General features: G+C 43.1%; 1 protein-coding gene and 1 long non-coding RNA gene across 2 annotated transcripts in view; one reads left to right on the top strand and one right to left on the bottom strand.

Annotated features, from left to right (window-relative positions):
• Positions 1-8: 8 nt before the first annotated feature.
• Positions 9-21,998, top strand: part of LOC309331799 — a 43,052-nt gene continuing 21,062 nt past the window's right edge. Inside the window, exons 1-4 of the long non-coding RNA XR_014151964.1 lie at positions 9-121; positions 971-1,100; positions 1,683-1,820; positions 2,259-2,352. This is a non-coding gene — a long non-coding RNA (uncharacterized lncRNA). The remainder of the gene's footprint in view (positions 122-970; positions 1,101-1,682; positions 1,821-2,258; positions 2,353-21,998) is intronic.
• CA4 (carbonic anhydrase 4) overlaps positions 7,163-21,998 on the bottom strand; it is a 28,923-nt gene continuing 14,087 nt past the window's right edge. The window contains exons 2-8 of the mRNA XM_081844268.1: positions 16,217-16,270; positions 15,212-15,382; positions 13,231-13,394; positions 11,895-11,984; positions 11,540-11,603; positions 9,595-9,758; positions 7,163-8,740 (exon numbers count right to left, since the gene is read on the bottom strand). Coding sequence (XP_081700394.1) covers positions 8,549-8,740; positions 9,595-9,758; positions 11,540-11,603; positions 11,895-11,984; positions 13,231-13,394; positions 15,212-15,382; positions 16,217-16,270 — 899 coding nt within the window. The 3' untranslated portion in view covers positions 7,163-8,548. The remainder of the gene's footprint in view (positions 8,741-9,594; positions 9,759-11,539; positions 11,604-11,894; positions 11,985-13,230; positions 13,395-15,211; positions 15,383-16,216; positions 16,271-21,998) is intronic.

Genomic DNA, 21,998 nt, shown 5'->3' with positions numbered 1-21,998 from the left:
TCACCACTCACTGGACTAGATAGGCTAATGGCCTGGTCCAGCAGGGCTCTTCTTATGATATGATGGGTTGTTCCACCCACTCCCGAGAGCCATTATCCACATTTTCCAATCTTCTCTAAACGTATGTTCTTCTTGTCCTCTTATTCTAATTTGTAAAATCTGCAAGTTGCACATATTCTGTCAATTTAAGTTACCATTCTTCTTTAGTCAGGACCTTGATTGTTTTCCATTTTTGGGCTAACTAAACAGGGGCCGCAGTAGTGGCATACATAAATAACTTTTTGTGACACCTGGGAATTTCAGTCTGAATTATCCCCAACAGAAAGGACTCTGGGTTTTTTGGGGAAAGTACTTTTAAACATTTTTTTCAGTTCATTATGGTTCATTTCCCAATACTCTTTTACCCTTTTACAACAAGTCTGCCATATATGAAAGAACGTTGCTTCAACCTCTTTGCATCTCCAGCACTTAAATACCACCTGTAAATCATTTTCAAGTAGTTCTCCTTCAAAGAACTAACATGCTGTGAACTTCAAATCACTTTTCCAGAGTTTTTCCCAGAGGTTAATACCTCTGTTGTGACATATCTATTGCCCAGTACGTCATCGAGGCTTTGACAAGCTCGTCTTTTGTTTCCCACCCTAGTAACAGATTATACAGTTTGGACAAAAGTTCTTTTTCGAATTGTGAGCTTTGGTCCAGAAAACCATTTTTTCCTATCTAATTTAAGCATTTTGTGTAACTGATGGCATTGTAACCAGTCCATAATGTGGCTCCTTACATTTTCAATTGATTTCAGTTTGGGTCGCCCCCACCCCCCCGTAAAGTACAGCAATTCCCTGTAGCTTGCCCATTTTCTATCCAGGGCAGGTTGCAGCATTACGACACAGTAGTAAAAACAGTTTGTTTATTTATTTATTGTATTTAATTTTTTTTTCAAAAATAGTTGTCATTGTCCCCCATGTTACAGAGGCTTGGCTGGCCTCAAGCGGGACATAGCTCTGGGACCCCAGTTGTCTCTGACTGATTATTCCTATCCATTCTGGAGAACTACAAAACCAGCACCACAGAGGCAAAGAGGTCTTGCACCCATGGCGAGGGTACTTTTGTGGGGTTTTATTTTTTGGCATGCCTCTTGGGTGGGTGCAATTTCCTGAGGGCACTCCTTGGCGAGAGGGAAGGAGCACCAGGGAGAGGGGTGTGTGCTCATTTCCACCCGTTGAGACTAGTCTTGGGTGGGAGACGGCGTCTTGGGGTAAAACCCAGACTGCTGTCGGGAACAGTACTTTCGTGTGACTGATGGGTAGCAATTTGCCTTGTCATGTACACAGTTCTGTCGGCGAATGTTTTGGCAGGACACCCTTGGGGCGTTCCTACAGTGCATTTTTTGTTGTTGAGTGGTTGCTGGTGGCTGACTGGGAGATAATGGAGCAAACGGTGCTGTGTTTGGGTGTACTGGTGGCAGAATGGGATGAGTGAATTGCATGAGTAGCAAGCGTGGTTTGATTTGTGCAGACATATGTGTTCGTATGGCGAGTGGTGCCTTTCTGAGGTGGGATATGCCTTGGTAGGAGGGAGGCTGAGGAGAAAAATCCTTGACTATGAAGGTGTTTTAAATGTGCAGCTATGTTCTTTTCGGGGGAGAGCGTATTGATGTTTTATTGCATTGTTTTGTATTGCAGTTTCTCAGTTTCATTGGAGAAAATTATAACAAGGAGCTCATGGTGGAATTCATGGTTCTTCCCTTCCTCACTTAATCCCCAGAACAACCCTGTGAGGTAGGTTAGGCTAAGAGGCAGTGACTGGCCCAAGGTCATCCAGTAAGCATCATGGGCAAGAGGGGATTCGAACCCTGGTCTACACTCTAACCACTACAATAGATAGATGATAGACAATGCGAAAAACTTAGAGATGACATAAAAAAGCCAGAAGAAGGAAGGAGGGAAGTCAACTCTTAGGAGTAAATGTAAATGTAAAGCAATGTGTATATGTATAGTATGTAATCATAAAATCAATAAAGATTATCTTAAAAAAAATACAATAGATAGAGAGAGAGAGAGAGTTAGATAGAGAGATAGATATTTTGTAAGCCACTTAAAGACTATATTTAGCAGGAAATAAATATGTGATTTTGTTTTGTTTTGTTCAATTGCTTTTATTGTAATTTTGATTCTTTATAAATTACCCTGCAAACTGGTTGTAGGTCAGGATATGATTTCCTAAAATCTACCCAATATTTTGTGTACATTCTGTTGCAGCACACTACCCCATTTAAGACTTTTCTGCCAAAGAGAAAGACCTGGCAAACAGACCTTCACTTGGACCCATGCTGATTAGCAGCTGCTTCCTAAGGTAGGGACTATGCTTTGCAAAATGATTGCTGGCTGAGAGACATTTAATGAGAACTAGCCATTTGAGGCATCATAGGAACCTACCTTATACTGTGTCAGACCATTGGTCCATCTAGCCCAGTATTGTCTACGCTGAGTGGCCAGCAACTCTCCAGGGTTTCAGCGAGGGATTCCCTCCCAGCCCTACAACTGAGCTATGGAAACTCTGACTTGTAGGCTGAGCCAGAGTATCATTATTTATTTGTCCCTTGAACCAGTGAGCTATAGCCCTTTCCAGAGATGTCAACAATATGGAGTGGTAACTATAAGGGCTATTGTCTTCCATGCTAACTCGCTCCATCTTGTAATGAATTTTAATAAACACTTCTTGGCTTGCTATTTCACTCTCCCACTGGGAGAGCATCCTGTACTCAAAGGGGCCAGTCAGGTGCCTATAGCAGGACTTGAGTGCAACAGCAACTGCATTCAGAGTCAAGCTGCCTCCAGCAGTTAGCCATTGACTCTGGCCTAGGTAAAGGAGCAGGCTAATGCGGTATATGTCATCTTCTTAAGTCTGTCTTATTTTTCATTCATCAGTTAGGGAGAGTTTATTCACCCCTGTCCATCTTGAAAAATTGCCTTCCCTGTGAATATAAATATGTAAATTTGTCTTCCTTTTGTGTTATGTTTGTATATTAATGTGGAAGTCCTTCAGGGAAACACCTACAGGAAGCAAGGGCTGACACACGCACGCCAACCTAAACTAGGAAGGCCCAAATTGGCGCCATTTCAATGGCCAAGGAGAGGAAGTTTATTTCTGATAAAATAAACGACCAGCCCTGAACCCTTAAAGCTGGGCTCCCCGGTCTGTTGGTTGAAGTCTAAACATACTTTTCTGCAGAATGGCTCCACGTGTGTCTGTCGCCTACTTGGGAGAAAGGCACAAGTCCAACATCAACAACAGCCGTTCATTATTTGCCTAGGCATTCACCAGGCCTCCTCTGCTGTATTGCCCCTTGTTGGTTTATATGCCCTTAATAAAATCCCATTCAAAGGTCAAGAATTCTATCCCCTCCCCCCCACAACCTTCACAATGGGTAGATTCAAATACTGATTATTGGGCCTATTTTACACTGTACTTAATCTGCATTATTTATTTATTTATCACTTTGGTGGGAACAGAGGAAACTGCCATATACCTAGCCAGGCCATTGGTTCGTGTAGCTTAGTAATGTCCACACTGACTGGCAGCAGCTCTCCCGGGCTTCAGGCAAGGGTCCCTTGCAGTCTAGGGATTGAATCAAGGACCTTTTTCTTGCAAGGCAAATGCTCTGAGCTATGAAATCTCCACTTTGCAGGCTGGGCCAGGTTTTTAAAATGATGATGGTGGTGATTAGCATTAGCATTTATTTGTTGCCTTCTGTATGAAATGTCTCAGTGACTTAAAATTGTATTTTTTAAAAAATAACTTGCAGTCATAAGACGTTTAGACATGCTGAGTGAGGCCTGAAAGCTTTGTTAAGTTTAAGAGGCCCTGTTGAATAACCAAATAAATTTGTAAATGCTGGACCTCACCTGCCACCAGGGCTACTTAAGAACATAAGAAAGGTCCTGCTGAATCAGGCCAATGGCCCATCTAGTCCAGCATCCTGTTCTCCAAGTGGTCAGTGAGATGCTCAACAGAAACCTGCAAGCGGGATCTCAGCTCAAGAGTGTTCCCCACCTTGCTGTGCTTTCTAGCAACTGCTATTATCTTCCATGAATTTGTCCAGTCCTCCTTTAAAGCCATCCAAGTTGGTAGGCATCACTGCCTCCCATGGCAGTGAGTTCCATAGTTTAACTATGTGCTGTGTGAAGAAGGACTTCTTAACGCCCAACACTCAGGTTCAGTGGATGTCAACAATAACAACAACAACAATTTTATTATTTATCCACTCTGCATGCTGTGTCTAATTTTATAAACTTCTGTCATGCCAGCTGTTACTCTCTTTTCACTAAACTAAAGAGTCCCAAACGTGGCAAACTTTCCTTATAGGAAAGGTTTCAAGCATATATTGTTTGACAGTTTATGGACACCTGACCTAATGAAAATTTGATGTAAATTATGGTTATTTCTGCACAGCTTCATAAATAATAATAAATGCAATCTGACAAATAATTGTGTAGTTATTAAGTATCATTTTGTCACAGCAGAAAGATAATGTCTATTTTAGGGTCTGTTGCCCCTGTTTCCCTTTGAAAAAAAACCCCACACAATTTATGCAAAACTTGAAAAATTGTGTTTAGAGGCACCTGAGGCCCTAAACTGTAGCTTATGTGGTCCATGCCCAAATCCAGCACTGCCTGTGGGCCTGAAGAACTTCTGCCAGTCAGTGTTAACAGTACTGAGTTGGATGGGACCAGTGGCCTGATTTGTGTAAAGGCAACTTCCTATGTTCCTAAGACCATCTTTTACAACAGGTATGAGGATGTGGCCCACCAGATGTTGTAGAACTACAACTACATCAGCCCCAGCCAGCATAGCCAAGTGCAATTGCAGAATCTGGGATGTGATGGAGCCTTTCAACTCCTTGCATTGCTTTTCACCCCTTCCTATGAACGTATATGACACCATTTATGCCAGAGGCATCAGCCAAAAGCACCCATCATCTCTGACCCTGCCTTGGCTATGCTGGCTGGGGCTCTTGGTTTGTTCCAGTTTGCTCACCAAGAGACACTGTTTGCCCCTCTTCTTTGTCCAGAATGGACACATTTGGGCACAAAATTCTACCCCTGAGTGGTTGGCCACTCAGGGAAGCAGGCCTTTGTCCAGAATGGGAGGGAGGGCATCCAATGAAATGTAGGCATGTTTCAAGCGATGTGTTCATTGTAGGACAGGCCGAGCCAGTGCAAACAGGAACTGAATGTTTTGGCGAATGATTTGCTCTGCCAAAGCCAGTGGTTCTTTTATGGATTCAGATAGTCAATCAAGTTGCTCTTTATTCATTGTTGTTGTTTAGTTGTTTAGTTGTGTCCGACTCTTCGTGACCCCATGGACCAGAGCACACCAGGCACTCCTTGTCTTCCACTGCCTCCCGCAGTTTGGTCAAACTGGTTTTATTCATAGAGTGAGGCAAATAAAGAACAAAGCAAGTAAATGCAGTTATATTATTATCTCCTTATTGGTGGGGCTGCCAATGAGAGCTGCCCATTTGGCACTGTCCCGTAACAGGGCCTTTTCAGTGGTGGTTATATTAATTCCTGCAAGGACAGTTTGCAAGAGGATAATAATGAAGCAATGCTAGTCCTGGCCTGCTAGGCCTTATGCTGGGGCATTAAAGGGAGGGCAATTGCTGGACCTCACTCTCATTCCTTGCTATAACAATTTCCTTCCCCATATGTGAGCAGAAAGAGCAGAGAGAGTTGCACTTTGTGGAACTTTGAAATGATATTTACTGACATTTCACAGGTACTAGGTACTGGGTGGCATGCCAGCACCCATGGGCGCCACATTGATGGTAACTGCTTTAAGGTGATAAGAATTACTAGATAAGCTGGACACATTTGGGCACAAAATTCTACCCCTGAGTGGTTGGCCACTCAGGGAAGCAGGCCTTTAGTATGACCGAAGAAGGAAATTTCTGAAATTGTATTGTGTTAAGCAGGTTGCTGCCTTCCATTGTGGCTCCTTGGCTTGACAAGAGTCTCCATGAAATAGTACAACCTCCCCTTTTCCATGTGCATGGCTTGGGTTGCTAATTTAATGAGAGAAATGGAGGCACTCCAGATGACAAATAGCTACGTTCGTTAGTGCACCTCCCTGGAGTCGGCCTCCAAAACGCATTACATAGCAGCAAATTATTCTGTCATAACTGCTTTGCAAAAGGAGAGGGAAACAAAAGCTCTCGCTTGAATTGTTTCTTGTGTGTGCATGTGTAAAGGGGGAAGGAGACATTGATGACAGCCCAACACCCATCGCTGTAGCTTTGATTTACCACGTAGCTGTGGTGAAGAATCCTATAATTAGAGCAATAAGAAATGGCAGCTGGAATGGAACAAGCAGCTTCTTGAGCACCCAGCCTCTTCTGCGCGGTTTTGTTCGGGTTGGATGCTCAGCTGAAGGCAATCTGGAATTCTTCTCACTCCCTGCTGCCCCAGAGAGATGGGGAACCTTTTTTAGGCCAAAAGCTGCATCCCCATCTGGGCAACCTTCCAGTGATGGGCAAGGCCAGAGACAAAAGTGATTAGAGCCATGAATGTTAATGTTGCCTTTGTAAAGCAAGCTACACTCACATACCCTTTTCTATTCTCCATCCAGACAAGTAACAGGCATGATCAGAGAGTTCAGGCAGGCTGAAGCACTCAAGGAGGATGTGGAGCAAGGCCAGTGAGCCTTGGTATGGCTTGGCAACGGAAGGTGTGGCTGAAGAGAGTCCTCAGGGCCAGATAGAGGGGCCTGGGCCTGAGGTTCCCCATCCCTGATCTTAGGATACAGGGAGTGGTCTTTAAGGATGGATTGTGGAGGCCATTGGGCAGTGTACACGATGGATTTTCATTTGATGAGTCTGGATGTGGAATGAGGCAGGTGTCAAAGATTGGCATTGCTGGAGACCCACAACCAACCTGGAACCCCACGATGCTACTTTCCCTTCTTGCTGTCACCACACATTCACCTGTCCCCCCCCCCCCCGTTGTTGCCCACAGCAGTCATTCCACAGGCCATAGGAAAGGAAGGTGGGACTTCCAAGTCTCACCGCTGGCTCTCCTGAAAGAACAGCCACTATGTTATGGCAGGAAAAGCTCCACGGGACACCTATGGGTGAACAGGAATGTAAAGGGAGGAAATCAGGCAGCCTTGTTCAGTGTCAGACTTTTATTTGTTTTATTCAACCCTCAACCCGAACAAAATCTCCTTAAATAATATAAGAACACATATATACATACTCAGAGGAAACCCACTGAAATTAATGAACACAATTAACTTAAGTCCATTATATTCAGTGTGTCTACTCCAAGTAGCACTTAGTTGGCTACAACCCACAGTACTGTGTGTTGACTTTGAATATATAAATATTTCCATATTATTATTTAGCTCTATCTCATACACTTTTCTCGGCCTTTATTAAAGCTTTTGACAACTAAGTGGGTAAAGTACAAGTAAGAAAACCATTTGTCTGCTTGTAAAGCTGCGGTGAAGCTCCAGTGCCTTGGCATTTAAGAAGATAGTGACTACAAAACAGGTGTATTGCAGCACCACCCTTTACCTCAAAGCCAAAGCATGACTTGGCGTTCCTGGTATACAAAGCCCTGCAAAGGGTCAGTGGTGATTGCTGATGGTCACATTCAGATCTTATGCTAAACCCTCCTCCCCCCACCCTTGAGTCTCCAGATGCCGCTGGACTCCAGTTCCCATCAGCCCCAGCCAGACCTATCCAACGGTTGAGGGATGATGGGAGTTTTGGTCCAACAACATGGTGACCAAAGGTTGGGGGCTGGTCTAAACTATCGTTTTCATGACAAGAATGAGCTGCATCATGCTTCTACACTCCCCTCTTTTCCTCCCTCATGGTCATGGGGAGCAGATTAGAAGTTTTTGCTTCTGGTTTTTATTTACCACAGTTTAAGATGTTAACATTTAATAGTTTCAAACTTATGGCTTCAAACAAACAAGAGTTAACTACTGGTCTGGATAACAGAAGCAGAAACTTCCAAACTCCTCCTTGCTGCTACTCTTTCTTGTCACACTAAACTATGGTTTAATGAGACATTCAAACATGGCCAGTGTAACATTGCATTGATGCAAGGTCAAGCTTAGTTTCTTTGTGTTAACCAAAGGTCATCAGAACTTTTCATATCACAAAGTGACTGTTCCATATGATTGTTAAAGATTCAGAAAAATGCCAATTCGTGTACACTAGCTACTGTTGCAAGGCAATAATTCAGATTAGTTAGGCGCTTTACAAATCAGTCTCCAACATGCCTGCCGTGCTTAGTCACATAATCAGTTGGATTAATCAGTTAGGAATCTTTCAATCAGTTCAAAGAAGTGGTCTCAAATTTGTTTTTAGCCTTATGATAGGTGGCTATTGCTCCTGTTTGATGGAAGCCAGTGAGGTGGCAGGCTCTTCTGATCAGCAGAATCCCCCATTGGTGGGTGAGGATCAGCTGCACATGAACCAAGCGTGTTTTAAGATTGGGGAGTTTGCAATTAAGAACCCATTTAAAATCTGCCCAACCCTTCACTGGATGAGAGTGAGAGCGAAGTATGTTGCTGTCGGTATTAGCAGCAATATTTTTCCTGGAGCGAGAAGTGCATTTGAGTCTGACTTGTAGACAATTCGTTCACCAACAGGCTGAGTGGGTCGAAAGTTATCCACCATTGGCCACTCTTTGTCTGTGTCAAAATAGAGCTTCATCCAGAATTCTTGGATCTGTGGAGTAACCAGAAAAGTGAAATATTATTAGAAAAATGAAAAACAAAACAATGGACTAGCATTACAATCCTAACCCCACTTACCCAGGAGAAAGCACCACTGAATTCAATAGGATTTCCTTCTGAATAGATATGGTTATGTTTGCATTAACAACAACAACAACAACAACAACAACAATACCAGGGTAAAAGCAGAATGAAATACAGGAACACAAATTCTGAGAAAAGAAGAATGAGTTCAATAAACTAAAGCAATAAAACCATTCAAATAAACTCTAAAACCAATGAAAACACTCCATCAACTTCAAAACTGATCTTCCATAAATGTCTGGGTTACACCTCTGCGGAAAGCTTCTGAAACGGCAACATATTTAGTAGGTGCCTAAACATCATCATGCCATGTGCCTGTCTCATTTTGGCTGGTAAATGGGGATAAAGGATGGGGTGTGGGGGTGCCATCCTACTCCTAATCCAGCCTGCATTGATCCCAGCATTCATAGCAAAAGCCTTTCTCAACTTTCTCAACTCTTATTTCCCTTTTCCTGAATAAAAAGAAGTACTTGTCCTGGGATGAAACCCAGTGTCACCTTGCGGGACTATTCATTTCTATAGCCAATATTCTGAAAGAGAGAGCCCAAGAGAGGGAATTAGAATTAAGTGGACAGCACTAAACTGCATTGAAGTGCATCATGCACAGCTGTTACCTACTCGCACAATGGCTCTGTTAAATTGCCCCCAAATAATTAAACAATAATTCTGAAGAAGTGTTTAAGTGAACTGAATGATGAGGCTTAAGCACGTTAGGGTTGAATATGCCTTTTGTAAAGCCCCATCTCTTGTGTTTTGTCTCACCTGCCGGAGACTAAGTTCAATAGGTGTCTCAAACAAAGTCCAGGTGACTCCCTCATTGCATCCAGGTGTGGTCAGCGAGCCGGTGTACCGATAAAAGCTGTTGAGGGCTGACTTTTTAGGGATGAGGGCATCCAGGCACAAAGCCCCCATTTCAGTTTCGTTGCCTAGAGAGATCAGAGAGGAGTTATTGTTTCGTGCAAGGCACATCTTTCTGATCGTCACTCTGGCAATTGCCTTCAGTTCTGTAAGTTTATTGATGCTGATGTCTTTCAAAAGCAGTTTAAGGAAGACTGTAAGAAAAGCCCTGTGAGATAAGCCCTGTGGGTGGCAAACCACATGCCTCTCAGGAAACCCACAAGGTGGACTCAAGGGCCCTAGCCTCCACCGTCTGCTCTGTCCCCCAGCAACTGGAATTCAGATGATTACTGTATCTTTTCCTTGTTAGGAGTGGTATTTCTGAGGATCTGTTGAGATGCATGAGCAGTAACGGATGGGGGAGAAATTTGATTCATTTCCCATTTTAAGCTGAAGTGATCACATTTGCACTATTCTGAAGCAATACAAGAACTGAAACACAGCCATCCTTCGGAATTTGCAGTAATCCAAATTTTGTGACGCAGTTCTCTGACTCAACAAAAATACATAGAAAAGTACATAAAATGAGTGTGCTAGTTAAGATAGCATACAAAAGTGCTCTGCATTAAGATAAAATGCTTGCAAAAAGATGTGTGTTAGCCAAAACTGCATACAAAAATGTATTTCTTAGCCGAGCTTCACATGTATCCTGTATATCTGCATCTTGCTATAGAAAATGCGGAGATCTGTATTTAAGATTGGCAAAATGAGACACTGAGAATAACTGAAATGGACAGAACCATCTATCCGTAATCAGCCATGCACATGAGAAGGTACTTAAGGCCATGATGAAGCTGGAGAGAGACTAGCTCGGCGGAAAAACACCTGCTTTGCATGCAACAGGTCCCAGGTTCAATCCCTGCTATCTCAAGTTTGTTTTTAAAAAAGATAACCGAAGTGAACATGATAGGAATGACCTTTGCCTGAGATTCTGGAGGATCCAGGAAGCTGCCATTGGTCTATCTAGTTCACTCAGTATTGTCTGCAAACCTCGGTTTGAGGAACTTTTTTTCTGCATTTCCTTCTGGGAAACTTTCTGCCAGTAGCATGCAGTGCAAAATGGGTAGGGCAATTAAAGTACAATTTTATTATGTGTACAATAGGCTATTTTCAGCATACCTTTTTGCAGCCTTCTGCATTCTCCATCCAGACAAACAAAAACAAACAAACCCCAACTTCATTAGAGTTCAAAGAACACACTGCAGCCAGGCAAAAGCATTTTTGGTTTGAATCAAGGCCAGTGATGGGGAAAGTTCTGAGGAGCAGACAGAGAGGCTGGCGGGGGCACAGTTGGTCCCCGAACCTAAGGTTCTCTATTCCTGGTCTGCACGGACTGGCAGTGGCTTTCCTGAGTTGACAGGGCATGTTCCTAGCTTTGTTAGAGTCGCCCAGAGATTGAAGCCAGGGCCTTCTGCATGTGAAGCAGCTGTTCTCCCAATAAGTGGCAAGTCTTCTATAGAGTAAATAGCACTGGGCTCAATGGATCAATGATCAGAACTTGTGGAGGGAAGTGTCCTTATGTATTTACATCTCCCTGTGATGCTATTATTATTATATTTTATTTTATTACCCTGCCTTCACTGTAAGGTCCCAGGGCAGCTTGCAACAACAAAAACAATGTTAAAAACAGTTTATAACAACTTACAATCACAAAAATAAGGTGGGTCCTAGAAAACATATCCCTCAGGTGCTAAAAGCCAGACTAAAGTCAAGTACAGAGTAAACACGAAGTTTTCTGACCTTGTTTATGGATCAAAGAGTTGAGTGTTTCTGCTGCTGTTTTAAAGAGAAAGTTTCCATTAAGTCTTACCGTTGAAAGGAATGTCTTTTAACTTTGAAATGAAAGGTTCGTAGAATTCATTTTCGTTGCCATCCTGAAATAAGACATTATTTTTTTAAAAGGTACAATTTTAATGCCCCGTTTTAACTCTGTACTATTTTCTAGAGCACGGATTGCAGGGAGGGGGGATCGTTTTTCAGCCCAATGACCACTTTCCCTTCTGGGCAATCTCCCAAGAGCCACATTTAAGCATTTTCCCCATGGATAGTAGAAATTTATCTTGCAAACACACCAGAAAGTGTGAAATGGCCCCCATGATTCTTACAACCCAAGCCAATTCTAGTTGCTTTGCCAGTTTTAAAGTGAACCCTAATCCCTTCCATACCTTTATAAAGAAGCCCAGCACTGCTACACCGTTTTTGGAGAGCGCTTCCTGTATAGTTTGAAAGTTTTCCTTGATGTGGACGATATGAAGCTATGGGGGGAGGCAGGTGGAGAGAGACTGAGACCTTTTTCTACAGTACTGTGCTTACAAATGTTGAACTTTTAAAGAAGAAACAAGAAAACTAAGAATGAACATTGATAAGGATAAAATTTTACACAAAGGAAAATATACTGGTACATATATTTTGCACATAAGCCATATACAGTGGTACCTCAGGTTAAGTACTTAATTCGTTCCGGAGGTTCGTACTTAACCTGAAACTGTTCTTAACCTGAAGCACCACTTTAGCTAATGGGGCCTCCTGCTGCTGCTGCGCCACCGGAGCCCGATTTCTGTTCTCATCCTGAAGCAAAGTTCTTAACCTGAAGCACTATTTCTGGGTTAGCGGAGTCTGTAACCTGAAGCGTATGTAACCTGAAGCGTATGTAACCTGAGGTACCACTATACAATATAAGTGAGGCTACTTGTATATTATCTGAAACAAACTTTCAGATCTGGAAGCAAGAGACTCTAAGTAGACCCATTGAGAGGCAATGCGGGTAGGGTGTCAGACTAGGACCTGGGAGACCAGAATTCAAATCCCCATGCAGCCACGAAGCCCATTGGATTGTCACCTTGGTACAGTCACTCTCTCTTAGCCTGACATACCTCACAGGGTTGTTGTGAGGATAAAACAGGGAAGGGGCGAAGTGTTTACACTGCCTTGAGTTCCTTGGAGAAAAGGTGAGATACTACTACTACTACTACTACTAATAATAATAATAATAATAGGAAGAAGAAGAAGGTTGCATGCATCTTAAGAGTAGATACACTGAAATTCATGGACCTGTGTTTGACGTGACCGTTAATTTCATCTGGTCTAATCTGACATTAGATATCACCCTAAGATTACAAAACTTTAAACAAGGAGATCAATGACTAATAAAACCATTCTGGGTTTGTTGGTTGGTTGGTCTGTTTCTCCCATTCCATTCTTATATAAGTTTGCAAGTTTGCCCAGTTCCCATACCAGTGCAACATTAATTCAGTTTTCAAATTCAGTATTTAAGCTTCTCCAATGCATAGCAAGGATGCTAAAAATTATTGTTGTATGTGTGAATGCTCCATGCAAGTTGCCTCAGTGCACACTTGGCACATTTGTCCAGAACAATCCCTATGTTGGAAGCGAGTGGAGAAAGCTTTCTTTGTGGGTGTCTGGGGAGCTCTGGAATTAGGGCCCTGGGGCAAGAGTTTACTGGACATGTTATGAATCCCTGCACGACTTTTTTGTTTTTACCTCCATGGCATATCTCTTCCCGTCAATGCTGTGCTCCGATCCAGGGCTCACCCTGCTTTTTTCCCCCTCGCTGTCTCCCCAGTGGAAGTGGAACTGCACCGCCTTGTATTTCCCCTGGAGGCCACCTGACTCGATCTTTGCTGTCCCATCAAGCGTCACTTGGACTGAGGGAAGCAAAAAAGAAGTGGCCTTTCAGGTCATTCATTATTTTAAAAAAACATGTTATCATTATACACCGGGGGTTGCGGGGGAACCTCCACCCCACAGACCTCCTTTGCCCCCACCAGGCCATTTTAGCCAAGCTATGCCCAGATGCCACACACCAGAGGTCTCTGTTTCTCATATTTTCTCTGCTTTCTAATATTTTCTTTTTTTAAAAAAAAAATGTGTCTTTTATTGGTTTCGTATAAAACAAATACACCGGTGGCAATGAACAAATGGCACTCACATCCCACTCAGTCATGACTTATTTGTTTTCAATGTGAATATATCAATTATATAAATTTTTTGTTAACCCAGAGTGTCTTTCCAGAGTGGAGCAAGTGGTTGGTAACTATGTTACTTCGCTGAAGCATACTTTACAATGCTATACCACATCAAAGCTATCAGTTTTAGTAATATTACTACATGCCTTCCTTCGTGAAGTCTTTCCATCAAAGCGACAAACCATAGCTGCTAGTACCAAGTTTCAAACGCATTAGCAATGGGGTCTTTCCAAAATATTGCAACAGTCAATCTTGCAGCTCATTTCTCTAATATTAAATTCAGTTGTCCCAATTTCTGCAGCAATTTGGGGTTTTAAACAAAATCCTCACAAATATTAATCAACATTTTAGTGCTTGCAGTTTTGACTGGCATACATAGGTTTTTTTTCCTAACTTTCCCTAATATAATGCATGTTTGTATGTTTTTTTCATGAAGATATTCACTTTGCACATTGAATAAATGTGTTTATGTCAACATTGGTTGAAGAACTGCATCATAAAATTTGGATGAGTCTCATGCTCTACAGACTGGATACGCGTGAATTTGAAAGGACCACTGTGTTTTGGTTCACACAATGTTTTTAGAAAGTGTGAAGTTCTTTTAAAAAGTGCCAGTGGCAACAACTCTTCTCTTTCATATAAGAGTAGTGATGGGGGATAAATTCAGTTCAGTTTATTGTAATGTTCTTGTTATAATTACCGGTAATAATTCTTGTTATTTGCTGCTATTATTACTACTACTACACCCAGCAGCGGTGGGTCTCAGGGCAGGTTACATCAATTTAAAATCCAGAATGAAAACATCTAAAAGAAATCACAGTCACAGGAATAAGGTGGGATGAACTTACCATATCTGCACTTTCTGAAAGTGTTCGGATGTATTAGGAGGAATATGTGCATATCAGGAGAAAGTTACATTTAAATGCTGATGAAATTCTAGGGGGACTTTTTTAAAAACAAGAACAACAACAACCTCCAACTGATGGGGATATGTGGAGAACCAAACTTAAGCTTGAAATGGAGAGAAGCCAAAATTGGCAGGTACCCCCGTTCCTCCATAGGAGGGAATGGCTCCTGAGAGAGGATGGCTGCCATGGCCACCTGCATCTCCTAAAAGAGAAGTGGTCAACCTGTGGCCCTCCAGATGTTCCCATCTTCCCTGGTCATTGACCATATTGGCCAGGGCTGGCCCAATACATCTTTCTACCTGAGGCAACCTTCAGAATGGTACTCCTCTCCCCTCCAATGAAGAAGGGGTGAGTGAAGATCTACATTGAGCACAAGGGCGATGGGGAAGAATGATCTGCATCCCAATCTGTTGCCCCTGTGGATCCTGCCACCTGAGGCAGTTGCCTCACCTGGCCGCATAGGTCGGTCGGTCCTGATCCTGTCTTTAACTGATGGGAGGTGCAGTCCCATGGGAACACTTTAAGGACACCACACCGGTTACTCTTGCAGTACAATAGGTTATATCTTATAAAATTTTCACTTCTCACCTGTATGGCCATTATTTACTACTGTCCAGGGTTTTTCTGGCTTGGCGTTGTATTTTTCAAACTTGAATGGCTTGAGGTCCCAGTCGTATTTCACATCGTTGGTGAGGATGTTGATAGGAGACTGTTGACTTTTTCCACACTCCTCGAATTCCTGTACCCAGTGGCGGGGTTCTGTCAAAGGTGCCGTGGGCAAGAGGGGAAGATTGTTTCGGGGGGGGGGGGGAGTTGGAGAAAGTTGTGCCACTGAATGAACCAGGCTCTCTGCAAACCAGGCTTTTTGAAATATTAGCCAGCCTTAGGAATGCAGATGCCAGCCTTGTGCTCTCCAGAATAGTTGGACTACAATTACCATCATCCTGACCATCAGCCATGCTGGCAGGGCTGATAGGAGTCTTAGTCCAATGACATCTAGAATAACCAGCTTGGGAGGGGTAGTACATGTCATCACTGTATTGTCCAAGGTGACTGGTTAAAAACCTGGCTGCTTCAAAAGGCCTTAGCACAATTGTTTTGCTGACTTATCTGTGGTCTCATCTGCACTAGACATTTAAAGCAGTACCATACCACTTTGTAAACAGCCATGGCTTCCAACAAAGAATCCTGGGAACCATAGTTTGTTGTTTGGAGACCCATTTATGTAGCAGAGGGGCTGGATAGCCATGCTACTACAGACTTTATCAGTGATGTACATGGGAAATTAGAGTATAGAGCAAAAGAGTTTTATGTGAATGTGCATGTTACAATGGTATCAAAGTGGTGGCCACTCTAAGTGTTCCCCAGGACTGCTTCCCTCCATGCAATCACCCCTGTTACACTTTGGTTCCTACTTCCAGCCACTCTCCTTGCAATAGTGATCTCTGTCTTCTTTTTGGTACATGGATGAGCAATCTTGGCCTGCTGCCAAGAATGGGCTCACCACCCTGACCCCAACCCAACACTAACTTAAGCACACTTACAAGACGATTGAGAGGTTTGTGTTTTCTTTTAAAATCTGCTATGAATTACCTAGACAGCGTTTGTTTTGACATCGCTGTGACAGATAGCACCAGTGGCTTCCTCCTGTAAGAGAGATCATAACAGCCTTTAGACGATTAACTCTTTGGGGTGGGGAGTCAATAATTTTTTATTTTTTTTAAAAAAAATTATAACAGTCATGACACATATGAGTAGAAACAAAGGAGAAGAATTGTAATTAAAATGAGAACAGAAACTTTGCACCTTTGAAAAACAGATAATTTCTCAGTCAATATCTTCTGTAATAGTGCAAAAGTGGGGGACACAAATGAAAATGGCAGCAATTTCCTAATAACTGACAGTATCTTTCTATTACCCTTATTGCCAAGCCCCAAGTGGCTCTGTGATAGTTTAGCATCTGAAATATAGAAGTTGTTTTTTAAACAAATATTTAAACAAATAGATGTTGTATAGGGTGCTGGAGTTCACTGTTCCACTCAGTCAGTGATGCCTTCCTCCTGAATACTCCATTTCATCTCCCCAAGCTCGTTTTCTATCCTTCCCCCTGACAACTATCAGCCCGCATTCCACAGCCACTCAGAACCTCATTAGGCTGTTTTTCAGTGCCTTTCTCCCAAAGATCTTGTGAACTTCTGCAAACCTTATGGTTCTGCAAAGCCTGGTGAATAAGTTGTGGAGATTTTTTTTTTTTAAGATCAGAAGGTTGTTGTTGTTGTTTTTTACCTATGCCTGGATGTTCCAGGACATTTTAGCTGGCTTTTCAAAAATTCCTCCTGGACACCATTTTCAAGGGACGAATCCCGGCGATGTCCGGACGTATGGCAGCCCTAGGGTCCCTAAGCAATGGTACCCATATCCTGAGTATCGGAAATAGGGAGCCATTCTATCTGCATCTAGCCTCTCCTGCAAGCTTGTGAGGATGAAAATAGCAAAGAGAACCATATATGTTGCCTTGAGTTCCTCAGGGGAAAAGTGTGATGCAAATGTCATAAATGGACCTAAGTTAAGAACATCAGAAGAGCCCTGTTGGATCAGGCCATTGGTCCATCTCTTCTCACAGTGGCCACCCAGAAGCCTGTGGGAAATCCACAACCAGGACCTGAGCACAAGATAACTCTTCCCTGCTTCCTCCATGAATTTGTCCAATCTTCTTTTGAGGCCATCCAAGTTGGTGTCCATCACTGCCTCCAGGGAGAGCGAGCTTCATAGCCTCATGTAGAAGTACTTTTAAAAATCTTTGCTGAATCCTCCAACATTCAGCTTCATTGGACATCCCTAAATTCTGGTGTTATGAAAGAGGGAGAAAAACTTTTCTCTGTCCACTTTCTCCCTGCTGTGCATAATTTTATAAACTTCTATCATGTCACCTCTTGCTTGACTTTTCTTTAATCTAAAAAGTTCTAAACGCTGCAAGTTTTCCTCATGGGGGAGTTCTTCCACCCTCTTGATCATCTGGGTTGCCCTTTTCTGAACCTTTTCCAACTCCGCGAAAGTCGTTATAAATATTCCAAAAATCAGGTTTTTTAAAACTGGTATTGGTCTGTGCTGTGGTTCCCCCTTGAACCTTGAACCCTGGCTGTGCACCGTCCCAATATCGTCCCAATGTGCCTCCTTTGCAAAGGAGAGGTCCTTTAAAGGTCGTCACCGAAGCAGCAAAATAACATTTCCCCAGTCAGCAGAATTTTGATCTCACTCAATAATTCAGTGAGATGAGCTCTCCCAGGGCGTCTTGTTTCTTGCAATGTCAGCATTTGAGTTAGCCTGAAATTGGAGGGGATGGAAAAGAGATTCTGTTTAAAACTGCGGGGTCTAAGTGGTTAATGCAAGTGCCTGAATTCTGGAGGGCAAGAGGGTTCTTTCTTGTTTGTGTGTGTGTTTTCTGAGCGCAACCCTCTCTCTGTTCTCCCTTTGTCCCAGTGCTTTTTCTACATCTCTAAGCATCTAGAGCAGTCTTTGCCAAACTAATGCCCTCCAGCTGTCTAGAACTGCAGTTCCATGGCTTGGGTGGTTACTTGAACCCTGGTCTCCCAGGTCCTAGTCTGACACTCTAATATAAACACTTTTGTACATGATTTTGCTTAAAAGTCACATTTTTTTTGCAAAGCTGTTCTTCTAATTCATGCATCGGCTACTTCAAGGCTGGATTACTGCAATGCACTTTGTGTGGGGTTTCCCTAATGCTTCGTCCAGAGGTTGCAGTTAGTGCAGAATGCTGCAGCACGATTGCTGACAGGAGTGAGGCCTTGTCAGCATATAACACCCGTACTCAAAGAGCCCAGGACCTTGTTTTGAGTATCTGAGCTGAAATGAACTCAGTCTTTCCACAGCAAAAATCCATGCCTTTGTTATTCCCTCTCACTCCCCAATCTATTATCTTTTTACAGAGGTCTTTCTCCACCTTGTTAATTAAGGGCCAACACAGAGCCTGAGTGCTGAGTGATGCTAATTTGATCGGGAAAAACTAGAAGTAAAGATAAAACCTTTGGCCAAAGCAAATAAAAGTCCATTTCTACAAATATTATTAAGTGGATTAGGGTTCGTGCGACTCTGATCCTTCTAATCAGTATCTGATAAGTTTTATCCTCTTTCTCAAATTTCAGAGCTAATGTCTGGGGTTTTTTTATTTGCTTGTTTTGTTTAAATCATGGTCTACTGTGGTTGCAGAGAGCAGTGGGGGGAAAATATGGAGGCTTCCAAGGGCAAGTACTCCAAGCCATTCAAATCACGTAGCTGAAAGACCAAAGGAAAAAGTTACAAATCCCCATTCTACAAATCTGCCCCTTTTCCAGTCTTGTTCCTGGTGGGAGTCACTCTGTTTTTACAATTTTGCTCTGTCTGTTTTCCTCGGGACAATGTGAGGAAACAGCATTGCCTCCCCCAGGTGTGTATCTCTGCCAAATAGCTCAGCCATGAACAATGGGCTGTCAAGTGGAGCCTTGAGACCTCTGCATGCCTTGGAAGGACAAGTGGGGCAGGGGAGAGGAACTTCCAATGCAGAACCTCAGATGCTTTTGGGGAGTGGCTTAACAGCCTCTAAAGAGGGATTAGAGCAATTCATGGAGGTTGTCAGTGGGGAACAAGCCATGTGGAAACTCCAAGTCCAGGAGCAGCCTACCTGAGTACTTGTTGCTAGGGTGCTGCAATAGAAAAAAGGGCTGTTGCCTTCCTGCCCTTCTTATGGCCTTTTCAGAGCTCCTCTGCTTGACTAAACTGGAAACTAGTTGCTTGCTGCTGCTTATAGACATCATGTCTTTTATTACTAGCTTAAAATGCACATTATGTGCTTAAAACACAGCCAAGTCGTTCTTTTTCTCAATTTGGATCAAATCCGGTTTTAGCGGGGAAATACCTCAAATGTAGCATTTCATAGGAAATGACAGTATAGACATGGATTGTGGCATGATCATGTGTACACAGCTTCCTAAACCAGTGATAGGAGCACACTGGATGCAGAGTAAACAAGAGCATGTGCACAACTTGTGATGTACATCAGCACACATTGTGGCACTGAGTTCCATAGCTTAATTTTGGCACACCATGCTTCTTTTCGTCAGCCCCAAATCTCCTGCTGACCACATTATTGTGCTTTCACATTACTGTGTTTTAAAATTCTGTTTTATTAGCTACATAGGAATCTGCCTTATAGTGTGCCAGATCCCTAGTCCATCTTGCTCTGTATTTTCTATACACCTGGAGATGCCGAGGATCGAACCAGGCACCTTCTGCATGCAAGGCAGATGCTCTACCCAGAGCCGTCTTTCCCACAGGGCTTAGTGGTGCGTTGCGCCAGGGCACTGGCCTCTCATGGGTGCCCCAGGAAGTGGTGGAGCTGCGCAGCTTTGCCGGCGGCCTCCCCTTTCCCTGCAAGCCCGCCAGCTGTGCCCCTTCAACCATAAGGCTGGCGGGCATGCAGCTTCCCTCCCAAGCCTCTGCGGAGATCGCTCTCCTCCTGAGAAGGCTTGGGAGGAAAGCTGCGCTCTCCTCCGCCGAGGCTTGGGAGGGGCGCAACTTCACTCCCAAGCCTCTGCAGGGATTGCTCTCCTGCGTTCTTGAATGGTCGGTGATGTGGTAGTGTTATACTGTTTTATTTATGCAAATTGTTATGCTGAATTCACATTTTCCACAATCTGTATACGGTGTTTGAATTATAATGTGTGGTTTGCTGTGCCTAATAAAGGATTGATTGCTCTCCTGCAATGGCATGGGGGAGAGTTGTGCCCCACCCCGGATGGCTGGCAGTGCACAGCTACGGCCACTCCAACACTATCCATGGTAATTTGGGGGCGCTCAGTGGATATTTGCACCCCGGCACCGCATCTGCTAAAGACAGCCCTGGCTCTACCACTGAGCTATGGCTCTTCCCCAGCAGCAGCAGCAGAATCTAAAGAGGAACCCAAGACAAAGAGTGCCACTCCGGGTGTGGGAAAGCTGCAGTAATTCTTTACCACTGAAACATCATAAAGAAATAAAATTGCCCTCTTGTTAGTTGTATAGAGATGTGTCCTGCACCAGAGAGCAATTTGTAGACAGGAGGAGCTTCCGTCTCTCCTGAATCACTAACGAGACCCTTCTTTTGTGTTCTGAGCTGCCCAGGGAAGAATGTCATTAAGTGGCCTATATAAAGACTCCGAGTTAAGTAAAAATAGTATTACAAGAAAGGGAGAAAAACCTCTCTCTATCCAGTTTCCTCACCTCATGCATAATTTTATAACCTGTCCTGTTTTTGCTATACTAAAAGGGCTTTGAACGTTGCTTGCCTTTTTCTGCACCTCCCTCCCCAACTGTAAAGTGTGTGTATGTGCGCATTACTGTGATTTACAAAGCAAAGTGTTTTTAATTTATGTAGTAAAACTGTTTCAGCTTCTGCCTTCATCAGCTGCTCTGATACAAATTAAACGATGCTGTTTCCAAGGTGGCTGTTAATGGTGCTTTGCTCAGAAGGGCTTCATTTCCTGAAGCTAAGCAATACTGCGGCCATCGTTCAGGTTGAGGCCATGCAGTGTTAATGTGTCCACCATGTACTTCTCTTTCTTTTGCTAACATTGTGGGATTTGTTGGCTTCGCAGCTTGCATGAAGCACAGTTTGATGCCTGCCTGCCTGCCTGCCTGCCTGTTTTTAGATGGAGGGACCAGAACTGTACAATATCCTGTGTGCGCCTGGCAGTGATAGATTTCTAGATTTGCATATGCACATAGATTTGTATCCTTTGTCCTTGTTAAGGATGGGTGAATCCGGCCAATTCATTTTTCCTTCGTCCCTCCCCCCCCCCCCATGAAGTTCACTTCACCCCATTTTGAAGTCAATCTGCAGATTGTTTAAAAACGCCAAAATAAAATGCATGAAAATTTGGAAGTCATGTCTTCAAATATGCGATTTTGCATGTTTTCAAGCAATATTTCCCCTAATAAAATGTAGGGGTATTTTATTTTATTTTTACACCATCATTTCCGCAACTATATGCATTTTTGTGCAGTTTTTGGTTGGAGAACAGTTCCAGAATTTGAAGAAGTACCTATTTTGAAGGACAGATATGTTTTGTTTTGCTTGTTGCTTTGGGAAGTGTGAATTTAGGAGCCTTGCCTAGCCCCTTACCAGCCCCTGTTTTGTTGAGATACTTCAGGTGCCAACTATATACACTTTCCAGAAAAAAATGAAGACATTTTCTCAGATGGACATTTGGTTTTCAAATTTATCTGATGTTATTTTCTGTGTTGTTGTTAACTGCTTTTAGTTGCCTTGAGATATGAGGAAGGCAATGACTAAATCAATAAATAGTGTTGCATATTAGTCCCTTCAGCTAAAGGTGTCCCC

This window comes from Podarcis erhardii (genome assembly GCF_964252035.2).
Source record: "Podarcis erhardii genome assembly, chromosome: 16".
NCBI classification, from domain to species: domain Eukaryota; kingdom Metazoa; phylum Chordata; class Lepidosauria; order Squamata; family Lacertidae; genus Podarcis; species Podarcis erhardii.
This window is presented reverse-complemented; position numbering and strand designations above follow the sequence as displayed.